The sequence below is a fragment of the Leptodactylus fuscus genome, chromosome 5, assembly GCF_031893055.1.
Source record: "Leptodactylus fuscus isolate aLepFus1 chromosome 5, aLepFus1.hap2, whole genome shotgun sequence".
Lineage (NCBI taxonomy): Eukaryota > Metazoa > Chordata > Amphibia > Anura > Leptodactylidae > Leptodactylus > Leptodactylus fuscus.
Genome location: NC_134269.1, coordinates 137,007,410 through 137,020,653, shown reverse-complemented (window position 1 = coordinate 137,020,653; position 13,244 = coordinate 137,007,410). Strand labels below are relative to the sequence as shown.

Genomic DNA, 13,244 nt, shown 5'->3' with positions numbered 1-13,244 from the left:
TCCTATCTATAGGATATCGGATAACTTACAAATCAGTGGGGGGTATGACCACTCAGATGCATAAACTGAACCGCGGTGCGGACATGTGACGATTTCTAAAACCGGCGCAGCATGTCAATTATACCTACGGAAACGCTGGTGGTTTCCCCATAGATATAATTGAAGCAGAAAGTCCGCAGAGGAAACCTCAGCGAACTTTCTGTCTAAAACACTGCAGGAAGAACCGTGATGTGTTGCCGCTGCAGTTTTTCCTGTGGTGCGTTTTTGGTGCGAGATACCACGTGGGGTCTTAGCCTAAAAATCATCTGGAATCTTTGCAAAAATTGGTGAGTATTTCAAGTTACCGTATATACACTTAATGAAGTGTTTGCTTTGTTAATTCTTAAATAAGTGATAAATAACTAGGATGGATGTGGACTGGGAAACCCCTGTCCCAAATTGACCCCAGAAGGCCTGTGGACACCTCACTCTTATGAAACATTAATTTTGTATCCTTGGAACTTTCCAAAATGTACATTGAAAAACACTTTGTAGATTGGCCTGGGGATATCCCAAGAGTATATTATTAGTATTATTTTATTATATTCTTATTAAGAGCTATTTTTGGTTTTACTGCTCACACTCTTATTTCTTAGTATAGCTGGGAGTATTGAGTATTCAGCCAAGGTTTTTAAAGTAATGAGAGAGAACCAGGGAAACCTTGATGCATTCCATTCTCTAAGATGAAGGGGGAGGACAAAAAGTCCTGTGTATGTGTATAGCTGTGGGACAATAACGCAATCCAACAGCAAAGTCCAATACTGCCCTTCATCTTGTCTTGAACCAACACCAGCTGGGACCACTTAAAGCTATCAAACGCTTTTTCAGCATTCATTACTACTAGCGTTGGATGTTTGTCTGGCTGGGGATGGCAAACATATTTTTTTAAACATATATGTATGTATGTATGTATGTTACAAAGTTTCTTTTTTCACCTGTACTATTTATTTATAAAAAGTTTTTTTTATTATTATTATTTTATAATTGGAGGCTTGCATGCTTAAACCACTGTAGGACAGGGCCATTTTCCCTGGTTCAGGACTAGGCATATATTTGTGTTTTCTGGTGCATGTTCTTTTGAGAGCTATAACTTTTTTTAAAAATTTGGATTAAGTTATTTGCCTTTTTCAGTTATACATAAGGCTTTAGTTATATATTATTTTTAGTAACATAAGTTAGCAATAGTCTGGAACCAACTCTCTGAGATCTGTTGTCAGTAGTGGATGCAATGATTAGCGTTATGTGGTGTTTTCTGTAGAGGTAATATCTTGTATTGTAATACTGTCTGTCTTGTCTATGATGTAAATAAAGTTACTGCTGCAAAGAAATCCCTACTGAAATGTCATTCGAGTATTATACCAGACCAGATGAAAAAAAAAAAAAATCAGGATATAGTACTTTTTTAAATATACAGAGTGAAATGGAAAATTAAACGATTTTTTGAGGTTTTTTTTTTTTAAAATTCCTAAAAATCAGTTCAAATCATATACCGTACATCCCATTGTGAAGAATTTGCTAACCAATCAGTGCCACATTTCTGGCTTAGTTGGGTGAAATTTGAGACATTGTTTTATAGTCCCTATTGCACAAAAGATGTGCCACATTGTTCCTTCTGTGCTCCATTTGCCACGTTGATGACAAAATTTTGGGACAAATTTTCTATATATCTGGGATGTACAAAAGGAGATTGAAAACTTGAATACTGGAACATCTGGGTAATCTCTAGTTTAACATCTTACAATATACTGATATATGTGTAGACACTGGGTCCACAATTGTGGGCGGTACAAAAAAATAGACTAAGTCTGCTGTGATATGCACATTTCCTGGGACTTAGCTCATTTCTATGTGTAGTTGTATGGCACATACACTGGCATGGTGTAGTGAGTTTAGCTGGCCTTGTCTTGCATCTGATGTGCACATGCACTAAAGGACGATGTCTGTTCGTGGTGATATGTAGAAACTTATAATTGGCCCTTTATGCTAAGGCCCCACATAGCCATAGACAAAAAAGCGATTTGGGAAAAACGCTGCGGAAATGCATCACAGTTTTTCCCGCAGCGCTTTTTTCTGCTTTGATTATACCTATACCTACAAAAATACCTGCAAGCAGAAATTCTGCAATTTCCAAAACCATTGCATTTTTGGAAATCGCAGTATTTCTGTAGGTATAATTGAGATGCTACGATTTACAAAAGCACAATGGTGTTGGAAATCGCAGCATGTCTGCTGCAGGTATTTTTCTGCAATGTGTGGATGGAATTTGTTAGCATCCCACCCATTTTGTAGGGACTGTAAAACACCACGGGGTACGCCATGTGGGGTTTCAGCATAGGAGTGTAAGTTTTGATCAAAAGGGTGCTGTATATTAGAACGGATTCTTTGATTGGACAATTTAGGGGTATACATCCCTATACAAGGGAAGAACACAGCGAAGGTGTGAATCTAGCCTCAACTAATTGGTATATGACTAACAGATAGTGGTCGGTGCATCATGTTAATTTAGATAATGACACTATAGACTTGATGGGGTTTTAAAGTTTGTTACATGAAATAAAACTAGTGTTTTATATACATACTTTGTGAACTAAGAATTACACAGATGGTATATAGTGGGAATTAACTTTCTTGGGTGAAAAAAGGGTGTACAAATAATACTTATCCCAACCATCCCCAAGTGGACTCAAAGTGTGGAAACCCAAGCGCAGGTGTAGGTCACTACAAAGTATGAACATAAACATACAATATTAATTACCAGCACCACCATGACCTTGACTTTGCACCCTCTAGCAGCAGGGAACTTGTCCTAGTTTCATTCTAGAAATGTTTTTTGCAATCATACCTAAATTTTACCAGATTAAATTCCTAATAGTATTTCCCTATTTTGCATGCATAATGTACTGTATATATGCTGAGTTATTTGCTTTTTTCCCCCCATTTAACAAGTAAAAAAGGCAAGGTATAGAGTTTGGATATATTTAGCATTGTACTTTTAAATAGATGATTTTGATTTAGGTCACAGTCACGCAACCCTACCCTACCTACCCTTTTTTTAATTTTTTTTTTACTGTTGCCCAGTTCCCGTAAACCCCTTTAAATAGTACCTTCAAGTACAAAGCATCTTTTCATAAGTGAGTTGTACAGATGAATATATATATATATATATATATATATATATATATATATATATATATATATATAAATTCCAATGTATCTCATTAAAGAAATCTATTTCCTTCACATTTTATCTGCCTGAATTACTTCTGACATAGAAGTCTATGGATAGGGGAGGGGGAGTAGGAAACTGTTGAAAAAAAACCACCTAAAGGCTCCATTCTCACGGAGTAACGTGCCACTCTTTTAGACATGTAACACGTGTCAGAGTGAGGCGCTTCAAAACAGATCCCATTGACTTCAATGGGTTCCGGCTTACACACACTACACATTGAAATCAATGGGAGGCTTTTAAACCCATTGATTTCAATGTGTAGCACACGTAAGACCGGCACACATTGAAGTCTATGGGATCTGTCTTACAGTGGTCACTTTGACACGTGTTTACGTGTCTGAATGAGCGGAGTGTAAACTCTGTGTGAAAGCACCCAAATGCAGCTGCACTGTGAGTAAGAGCGCTCTGAACATTGCTAACTGATGACTGTCTTTAAAGGTAATTGACTGCCTCATACTGTGCAGTGTAGTGTCTTAACAGCCGCCTCCTCACCCCTTCCATCACCATAGACTTCTGTGTATGAGGCTTAAGACTGGTAGTAATGCTATAGTGCCAAACACTCTGAGTATAGAGTAGAACAGCAGTGTAATAAATGGAGAAGTGATAAATATTTCTTTATTAAGCTATATAACAAAATGTAATATATTGACCTGCATTACTCATTAATGAAAAGTGGTTTAATAATTAGAGGTACATTGTAAGTTTTTTTTGCATAATCATATTAAACAATATTTTTAAAAAATATATGGAAATCATAGCAGCGGGTCAGTTTTCACCTTTATTAGCCAGACTGTAGAGACACTGTAAAGGGCAGAAACCCCTGACCTGCAGAATTTATTGTAAATAAATGTAATGTATACACATACATACACATATTTTAGTCTGAAATCTTAGCAGGTTAAATTATTTAATAAAATTATAAATTAAAAAAAATCTGTAAAGTGAGGGTGTATATGAGAGGTAAAAGGCGGTTAATGAGCTGCTTCTGACAATTTTACATTTTTCATGTATTTTGTTTATTAACTAGCATTGCCATCGTGGCCTTTGTGTAGACAAGGTATCGAATACCCGTCCTGTGGATGGTGAATGGGGTCCTTGGGAGCCTTACAGTTCATGTTCAAGAAGCTGTGGTGGGGGAATCAAAACATCTGCTAGATATTGCAGTCAACCTGAGTAAGCCATTGAACTGATATATTCTCTGTTGTTCATGTAAATGTTGCTTCTGTCAATAAAATGATATGCTTTAGGGGGAGATCACACTACCATTACTAAAATCCGTTGCTGCCTTCCGTCACTGGATGCCAGAAAAGGACTTTAGCTGTCACTGACTGATTCTGTGTCCGTTCCCATTGCCACTAATTTAACAACATGACGGAAGCTAATCATGTTGTTTACATTAGTGTCAATGGGAACGGACACAGAATCAGTCACTGACCGTTCTCTGTGACAGCTAAAGTCCTATGACGGAAGACAGCCATGGACTTTAGTAACGGTAGTGTGAACTCACCCTTACTTATAAACCATACATGAAATTCCCAATTCTTAATTTTAATAGCACGTACACCTTTGAATTTGCTGTACTATAAATATATTCACTGTATTTTTGTGGGTTTAAACACTTTATAGTTAATTACATGGCAAGCACTATACTACTTTTATTACTGAAAATATTTTTCAGGCCAAAGGATGGAGGAAAGTATTGTGTGGGAAGAAGGATGAAGTTCCGATCTTGTAACACGGATTCTTGTCCCAAAGGAAAAAAAGATTTTAGAGACGTTCAGTGTTCTCAATTTGATGGCAAACATTTTAATATCAATGGCCTTACAACCAGTGTACGGTGGATACCAAAATATAGTGGCAGTAAGCATAAAATGTATCTTCTTCTTAACAAGTGAATTGTAAGAAAGTGAGTGAAGCAAAAACTTCACTGTAACAGAGAATGCATTATTATTTGTACAGTCCAATTGAAAGATCGATGCAAGCTGTTTTGTCGTGTTTCTGGGACATCATCCTATTATCAGCTGAAGGATAGAGTTATCGACGGCACACCTTGTGGTCCTGAAAATGATGACCTTTGTGTTCAAGGATTATGCAGGGTAAATATAAAGTCATGCATGTGTTATAACTGCATTTAGATTTTTTTCTCCACTCTGAAAAAATAGATCTGTAGATATGGTTATATATACAGTGTGTGTGTATATATATATATATATATATATATATATATATATATATAATTATTATTATTATTATTATTATTATTTATTATTTATTTATATAGCACCATTAATTCCATGGTGCTATATATATATATATGTATTATAGCGACAGATATAATTCGTTGCACTTTGTCAGGAGATAGATTGATATTATTGGAGAAAATGTATAAGCAAAGTTACACTTTGCTATTTAATATATATATTTTATTTTTTCATATATCAATAGTTCATCTTATGGTAGAAAAAACTTTGCAATATGGTTTATTAAAGAAAATTGCTGTTTCTTTAATTATTTACCTCCTTCTGCCATTGCTCAAATCTATACAATAGAGGTCTATGGATAGAGACATCTGCACTGTAGGGTACCGTATATAATCGAGTATAAGCCGAATTTTTCAGCCCAGTTTTTGTGCTGAAAAAGCCCCCCCTCGGCTTATACTCGTCAGCAAAAAAAAAAAATTTTTTTTTTTTTTTTTTTAGGAGGGGGTGTCTATGACCAGCCACAATATCAATATATAGAATCTCCCATAAAACAGTGCAAAAAAAAAAAAAGAAAAATTAATAAAAAAAAGTTCTAAATCACTCATTTCCCTAGAATACATATAAAAGTAGAAAATGACTGTGAAACACATACACATCCCTGTGTCTGACAGTGCCCGGTCTACTGAATATAGGATATCTGCAGTGCTCCTGTTCCGTCGGGAAGGGGTTAATAGGAGCATTGCAGATACCCTATATTCAGCCAGACTGAATTCCAAGTGGGGGAAGAAAAAACAGTCCTCAAGCTCAGGGAAGGGGCAGACAGACAACCAAAACACCCCCTCCCCTTCCCCAGCAACTACCGCACCCAAAAACTCTGACCATTTTAATTTTTGAAATTTTCCAGTAGCTGCTGCATTTCCCCCCCTAGGCTTATACTCGAGTCAATAAGTTTTCCCAGTTTTTTGTGGTAAAATTAGGGGGGTCGGCTTATACTCGGGTCGGCTTATACTCGAGTATATACGGTAACTGTTTTCTTTCAATAATTACTATCCAAAGTTTTCCTGACATTATTGACTTATTTAATTGTATATTTATATTTTGTTGATTTGTATAGTGGCAACATATTCTGTAGCTCTTACAAATATTGTCACCATACACTGTTCCAATTAGAGTGCCTATGCTAAATTCACGATCAGTATGTCTTTGGATTTAATGCTGTAGACTGCCTCATATATTTGTCTCGCTCCTTTGCCTCTTCTCAATCCCCTCTCCATAGACAGCATTGTAAACTAGTCTTCTTGTGTAAGGAATATAATCCAGAGTCACCCAAATGAGATAAGACAGGATAAAAGACAGGGGTAATACTTAAATACACAGGCACTTTTCTTTAGTCAAGTATATAGTAATGTTTCTTCCCTTCACCTGCACTATTAATTTATGAAAATTTTGTTATAAAAGTTTAGTTACACTTTAATATGTAGTGAATTTTCTAGAGCAAATAGTACAAAGTTTTTTCTGTGTTTAAATCGGCATTTTCTGCATCAAATTGGCTTTATATTTTTTTTAGCAAGCGGGCTGTGACCATGTTTTAAATTCCAAAGCAAGAAAAGATAAATGTGGTGTATGCGGGGGTGATAATTCTTCATGTAAAACTGTAGCTGGAACCTTCACAAAAGCTCAGTATGGTAAGTAGATCATTAATAGCTCTCTGGAGTGTTAAATTAAAACTGGATTTTATTAGTTTATTCAGAATGACTTCTTTTGAAGAGCCTGTATCTTTCAATACACTGCCTTTACCTGCCTTTAATGTGGTAATTCTAAGAATGTTGAATTTTTTTACATGTAGAATTTAGCTGTCCGCTTGAACAATTGGACATCTTTGTAAGCGGACACTTAAGGACACCCACGGACAGTAAAGGACACTACATAATATCCCATTTAAAGTAATGGAAATTGTAAACTGACACAGCTAGTGTCCGATGCTAAAATCTTCCGTGGACATTAGCTACGGACACCGACCCTAGTGTGAACCCAACTGTCTCTTCTTATGCCTGGTTCACATCTGTGTTTGATACCAAACGCATTGGCAAGCGGAGAGCTTGTGAGCGCACACGACCCCATAGACTATAGTGAGGTCCGTGTACTTTCTGCATGGTGTCCGCAGAGAACATGCAGACAGAAAAGTACTTCGTGATCTACGTTCATGTCCACATGACTCGTGCTGGCAGCGCGCAGAAAGCACACAGACCCCCTTGGATTATCAAACGCAGATGAGAACCAGGCATTACTCTAAAGTGGCCTTAGGGCCATGCAGGACATCTAAAGAGAGCAGCAGTCTAAAGCTGTGTCATCTCCTGCTATCTCTCTCTCCCACTGCTTACTTATCCCCCTTCCCCTCACTGAAACAATGATTTTCACAGTGAAACTTGTATTAGCAGAACCAGGTGGACAAGGAAAGAGTCTGATAAGAGCAGAGCTTCTTACAGTCACTAGTACTATTCATTTATCAAAAGGTTTTTTTCTCAGCAGAATTCACATGCTAAGGCCTCCCTTACATAGACTAGTATATGGATTCTCCCTAGCCATTGACTGAAAGCATAGGGGCAGCAGTGCAGAAGCTGTTTTAGCATAAAAGGAAGCTGAGCTTAATAAAGTATATTGCCCTATTTATTGAAAAAACTTAAATGACATTTATATTTTAAACAGAATCTGTCATCCTGAACCCCCTCTCCCCCAAACTAATGTGCTATGTGGATGACTATAGAAACTCAGATTCCAGACAGGTCATTATCATCACTGAACCCACTCTCACTCTCCATGTGCTTTGCATTGTAATGGAACCCCTGCTCTTCGAGGTTCAGAGAAACATTACAGTCCTGCATGTGTCAGGTCTTACTCTAGCATATATCCACCTTGGCAAAAGTGAAGCCCCGTTACTCTAGCATGTCTCCACCTTCACAAAATTGTATCACATTACATGTCGCTAGCGCCCCCCTGCTGAGGTAAAGTAAAAGCTGAGCTCTGGTTGCTATGGGCAACTACACAAGTCTGCCTGTGAGGGTTTTCATTACTGAGATGTCAGCTCCTTCAGGTCATAGTAATACTGTGTGACACGAAAAATTTGACTTTATTATATTTTACTTTAGTTACTATATTTTTTGCGAGCGAAGCTGCAGGTATTCTACTAGTGTATCCACCTACCGTTTTGTGAATCAGCTAAAATGGCGTTGCAAGATCCTAGTACAAAGCTTGATCCTAGCTTCTGAGTACGCTCATCAAAATGGCTTACTTCTTTCTGAGCAATGGCTCCAGCAGCAGCAGCAACAACAATAACCACAAGAACAGTGTTTTCATGGCACTTGTTGCACCCGAACAGTTAGCAGGTGATTCAAGTGTATGCGTCAGAAAGATTATGAAGGTTTCCATTGTAGCAAGTGCAAGAAGTGGAGCGCAGCCAAAAATGCTATAATTGAGAAAGAAATTCGCGACACCTCGCAGGATGATCAGTTACGTTCTCGATCAAACCTGCACTTGCTATCATTTATATTTGGGCTAAAAATCTCTCATAATGTGAAGTATGTCAACATCATAAATGGCCAGCTGAACTTTTACTTCAGCATTATTGATAGGTGCCTACTGTTTATTATATACAGTCCTATGAAAAAGTTTGGGCACCCCTATTAATCTTAATCATTTTTTGTTCTAAATATTTTGGTGTTTGCAACAGCCATTTCAGTTTGATATATCTAATAACTGATGGACACAGTAATATTTCAGGATTGAAATGAGGTTTATTGTACTAACAGAAAATTGGTTTTGTAACCTCAGTGAGCTTTGAACTTCATAGCCAGATGTATCCAATCATAAGAAAAGGTATTTAAGGTGGCCAATTGCAAGTTGATCTCCTATTTGAATCTCCTCTGAAGAGTGGCATCATGGACTACTCAAAACAACTCTCAAATGATCTGAAAACAAAGATTGTTCAACATAGTTGTTCAGGGGAAGGATACAAAAAGTTGTCTCAGAGATTTAACCTGTCAGTTTCCACTGTGAGGAACATAGTAAGGAAATGGAAGACCACAGGGACAGTTCTTGTTAAGCCCAGAAGTGGCAGGCCAAGAAAAATATCAGAAAGGCAGAGAAGAAGAATGGTGAGAACAGTCAAGGACAATCCACAGACCACCTCCAAAGAGCTGCAGCATCATCTTGCTGCAGATGGTGTCACTGTGCATCGGTCAACTATACAGCTCACTTTGCACAAATAGAAGCTGTATGGGAGAGTGATGAGAAAGAAGCCGTTTCTGCACGTACGCCACAAATAGAGTTGCCTGAGGTATGAAAAAGCACATTTGGACAAGGCAGCTTCATTTTGGAAACAAAAATTGAGTTGTTTGGTTATAAAAAAAAGGCATTATGCATGGCGTCCAAAAAGAAACAGCATTCCAAGAAAAACACTGTCACGGAGCAAAGGTATACGTCTTCCTCCGGATGGTCTTTTGAATCAACAGGGACGCAAGAGGTCGGGAGACAACAGCAATTTATTGTAATCCACAAAGTTAGTAGCCGGCGGCGGTCACATCAACCGTAATAACAATAAGTCCACAGAAGTCACAATCCAATGATAGCTTTGGTTCCTTGGTCCTGTAACTAAATTCTGGCTCTCTGCAGAGCTGTGCACAGGCCGGCTAACACATACTAACTGCTAGCTATATACTATATACTAAACTGTTACACCTATACCTGGGGGTGGGAAGGGCTGAGCCACAGATCCTTCCCCCCTCACCTATGCCAAGGAGAGCAGACTCCCTGTCTACTATGGACAATGCACCATCCAACATCTTCTTGGAGACACTGATCAGATTATCTCCACCCATTGTCCTCACTAGTTAGAGGTATTTGCATACAATGTGCTAACACACTAGACCCCAATCAGCCAACTACACACTGATGTATATAACAGGTTAGAGAATACATTCCACATGAAATATATATTACACATTGCCTATAGTATAGACTCTAACCATCCCGTGACAACCCCTCCCCCTCTCAAAACATGTGCATGACACAATTGGCCTACACAGGTAAATTGGGGAATGCACATCAGTCTCTATAGCTCATATGTCCTCCTGCCGGGATAACCCATCCGCGTTCTGGTGTTGGTTCCCTCGGCGGTACTGAATGGTAAAGTTGTAGGGTTGAAGGGCTGGCATCTGTCAGAAAATCCGGTCGATCCATGTTGGCGTCTCTCTGAGCTTGGCTTCGGGTCACTGCTCCCACAAAGTGGCACTGTAGATTTCCAACATCGTTGCCTAACAGAACATCGGCCGGCAGCCCGCTCATCACACCAATTGTGCATCGTTTTGGTCCATAACCATAGTCGAGTTCCACGGTAGCTTTAGGAATACGTCTTTGAGTACCCCCTGCCAACTTGATAGAAATGCCAGGACCCTCCTCTAGGGCCTCGGGTCGCACAACTCGGGGGTCCGCTACCGTTAGGAAAGCTCCCGAGTCCCGGAATCCAACAACTGTTCGGCCATCCAGTAGGACCTCCTGCAAGTGCTTCCTCTGAAGGTTTGCGGGATGTGTGGCGGAAGGCTGAATCCCATAGACCCCTGGAGGTGGAACAGATGTGTCATTCATGGAGTCATCTGGAAATGGGGCCAAACTTTCTGTCCTAGGAGTGGTTCCCAGGTAGTGAATAGGCCGGGATGCCACGGTGGCCCGTGCCCCCATGTTAACAGGGCAACTAGCTTGCAAATGTCCAGGCCGCCCGCACCCAAAACATCTGCGCTCTAGCATTCTTCCAGTAGGTCGTTGTCTAGGGACAGGGTTGTTCATAGCTGGAGGCCGATGGGCTGGGGCAGGGGTAGAGGGGGAATTGTAATCCTGAGGCCGGGCACGAAAGGTGGGTGGCTGGATGAAGGGTGTCTGGCGGACTGTGGTAGTTTTCCGCTCCTCTGCAAACAACCTCTTCCACTGCGGCTTGATGGTCAGGCCCTCATCTGCAAGGGAAGCAGCTTGCTCCACTGTGGCTGGGTTCCGTTCCAGCACCCACTCACGGATCTCAGCGGGGCACTGGGAAAAGAACTGTTCCTTAAGTATGACTTGGAGGATCTTATCGACTGTGACAGCCTCCTCTCCTTCTAGCCAGCGCTTGCATGCTTGCTTCAACTTGTGGGCGAACATGTGGAAGGAGCTTCCCCCATTGTAAGACAAAGAGCGGAACTGAACTCGGTAGGTCTCTGGAGTGACTGCATAATACTTCTGCACCGCTCTTTTAATGGCCTCATAGTCCCGCTGATCACTAGGGTCCATGGCTCTGAGAGCTTCCGCAGCCCCATCTCGTAGGTGCCCCACCAGATACCGGACCCAATCCTTCTCTGGGACTTCCATCAGGTGGCACTGGTGTTCGAAGTCCTGAAAATATCCATCAACATCCCCAGCCGCTTCCTCAAAGGTCTTGAAGTGTTTATGGGAGACATATGGTGGTTCTCTCACTGTTGGGCTGGGGGTCGACGTTTGATTATAATTCCTCATAGTTATCTCAGCCATTCGCATTTCATGCGCCATTCTTTCCTTTTCATGCGCCATTCTCTGTTCCTCCTTCTCCGTTTCCTGAGCCCTCTGTAATGCTCTACTCCTTTGCTCTGCAGTTGCTCCTAGCCCCAGCACTGCCAATTCCTCCTCATACAAAACAACCCATCTGCTCTTTTGGGTCTGTACCTGCCACTCCCGTATCTCTCCAGTCTCCTGGGGGCAGCCCTCCTCATGGTCGCTTTGCAGGGTCATCTCCTCCAGTGCCTCGATCAGTTGCTCTTTCGTTCTTCCCTGGTAACTCAGGTTTAGTTCCCGGGCCCTTACTTGTAGACTTGCCATAGTCCAGTTCCTGTATTCTGAGGTTGTGGCTCCATTAATCGCTGGGCTGCTGTAGTCCATCTCGCTATCCGCTGTTGATCCCACCGCTGCCAACCAGTTGTCACGGAGCAAAGGTATACGTCTTCCTCCGGATGGTCTTTTGAATCAACAGGGACGCAAGAGGTCGGGAGACAACAGCAATTTATTGTAATCCACAAAGTTAGTAGCCGGCGGCGGTCACATCAACCGTAATAACAATAAGTCCACAGAAGTCACAATCCAATGATAGCTTTGGTTCCTTGGTCCTGTAACTAAATTCTGGCTCTCTGCAGAGCTGTGCACAGGCCGGCTAACACATACTAACTGCTAGCTATATACTATATACTAAACTGTTACACCTATACCTGGGGGTGGGAAGGGCTGAGCCACAGATCCTTCCCCCCTCACCTATGCCAAGGAGAGCAGACTCCCTGTCTACTATGGACAATGCACCATCCAACATCTTCTTGGAGACACTGATCAGATTATCTCCACCCATTGTCCTCACTAGTTAGAGGTATTTGCATACAATGTGCTAACACACTAGACCCCAATCAGCCAACTACACACTGATGTATATAACAGGTTAGAGAATACATTCCACATGAAATATATATTACACATTGCCTATAGTATAGACTCTAACCATCCCGTGACAAACACAAACTACCCACTGTAAAATTTGGTGGAGGTTCCATCATGCTTTGGGGCTGTGTGGCCAATGCAGGCATCGGGAATCTTGTTAAAGTTGAGGGTCGCATGGATTCCACTCAGTATCAGCAGATTCTTGAGAATAATGTTCAAGAATCAGTGACGAAGTTGAAGTTACGCCGGAGATGGATTTTTCAGCAAGACAATGATCCAAAACACCGCTCCAAATC

The 13,244-nt window shown here is 40.6% G+C and overlaps 1 protein-coding gene across 1 annotated transcript in view; it reads left to right on the top strand.

Annotated features, from left to right (window-relative positions):
• ADAMTS20 (ADAM metallopeptidase with thrombospondin type 1 motif 20) overlaps positions 1-13,244 on the top strand; it is a 136,421-nt gene that overhangs the window by 55,689 nt on the left and 67,488 nt on the right. The window contains exons 12-15 of the mRNA XM_075275870.1: positions 4,296-4,441; positions 4,947-5,128; positions 5,228-5,364; positions 7,037-7,154. Of these exons, the coding sequence (XP_075131971.1) occupies positions 4,296-4,441; positions 4,947-5,128; positions 5,228-5,364; positions 7,037-7,154 (583 nt within the window). The remainder of the gene's footprint in view (positions 1-4,295; positions 4,442-4,946; positions 5,129-5,227; positions 5,365-7,036; positions 7,155-13,244) is intronic.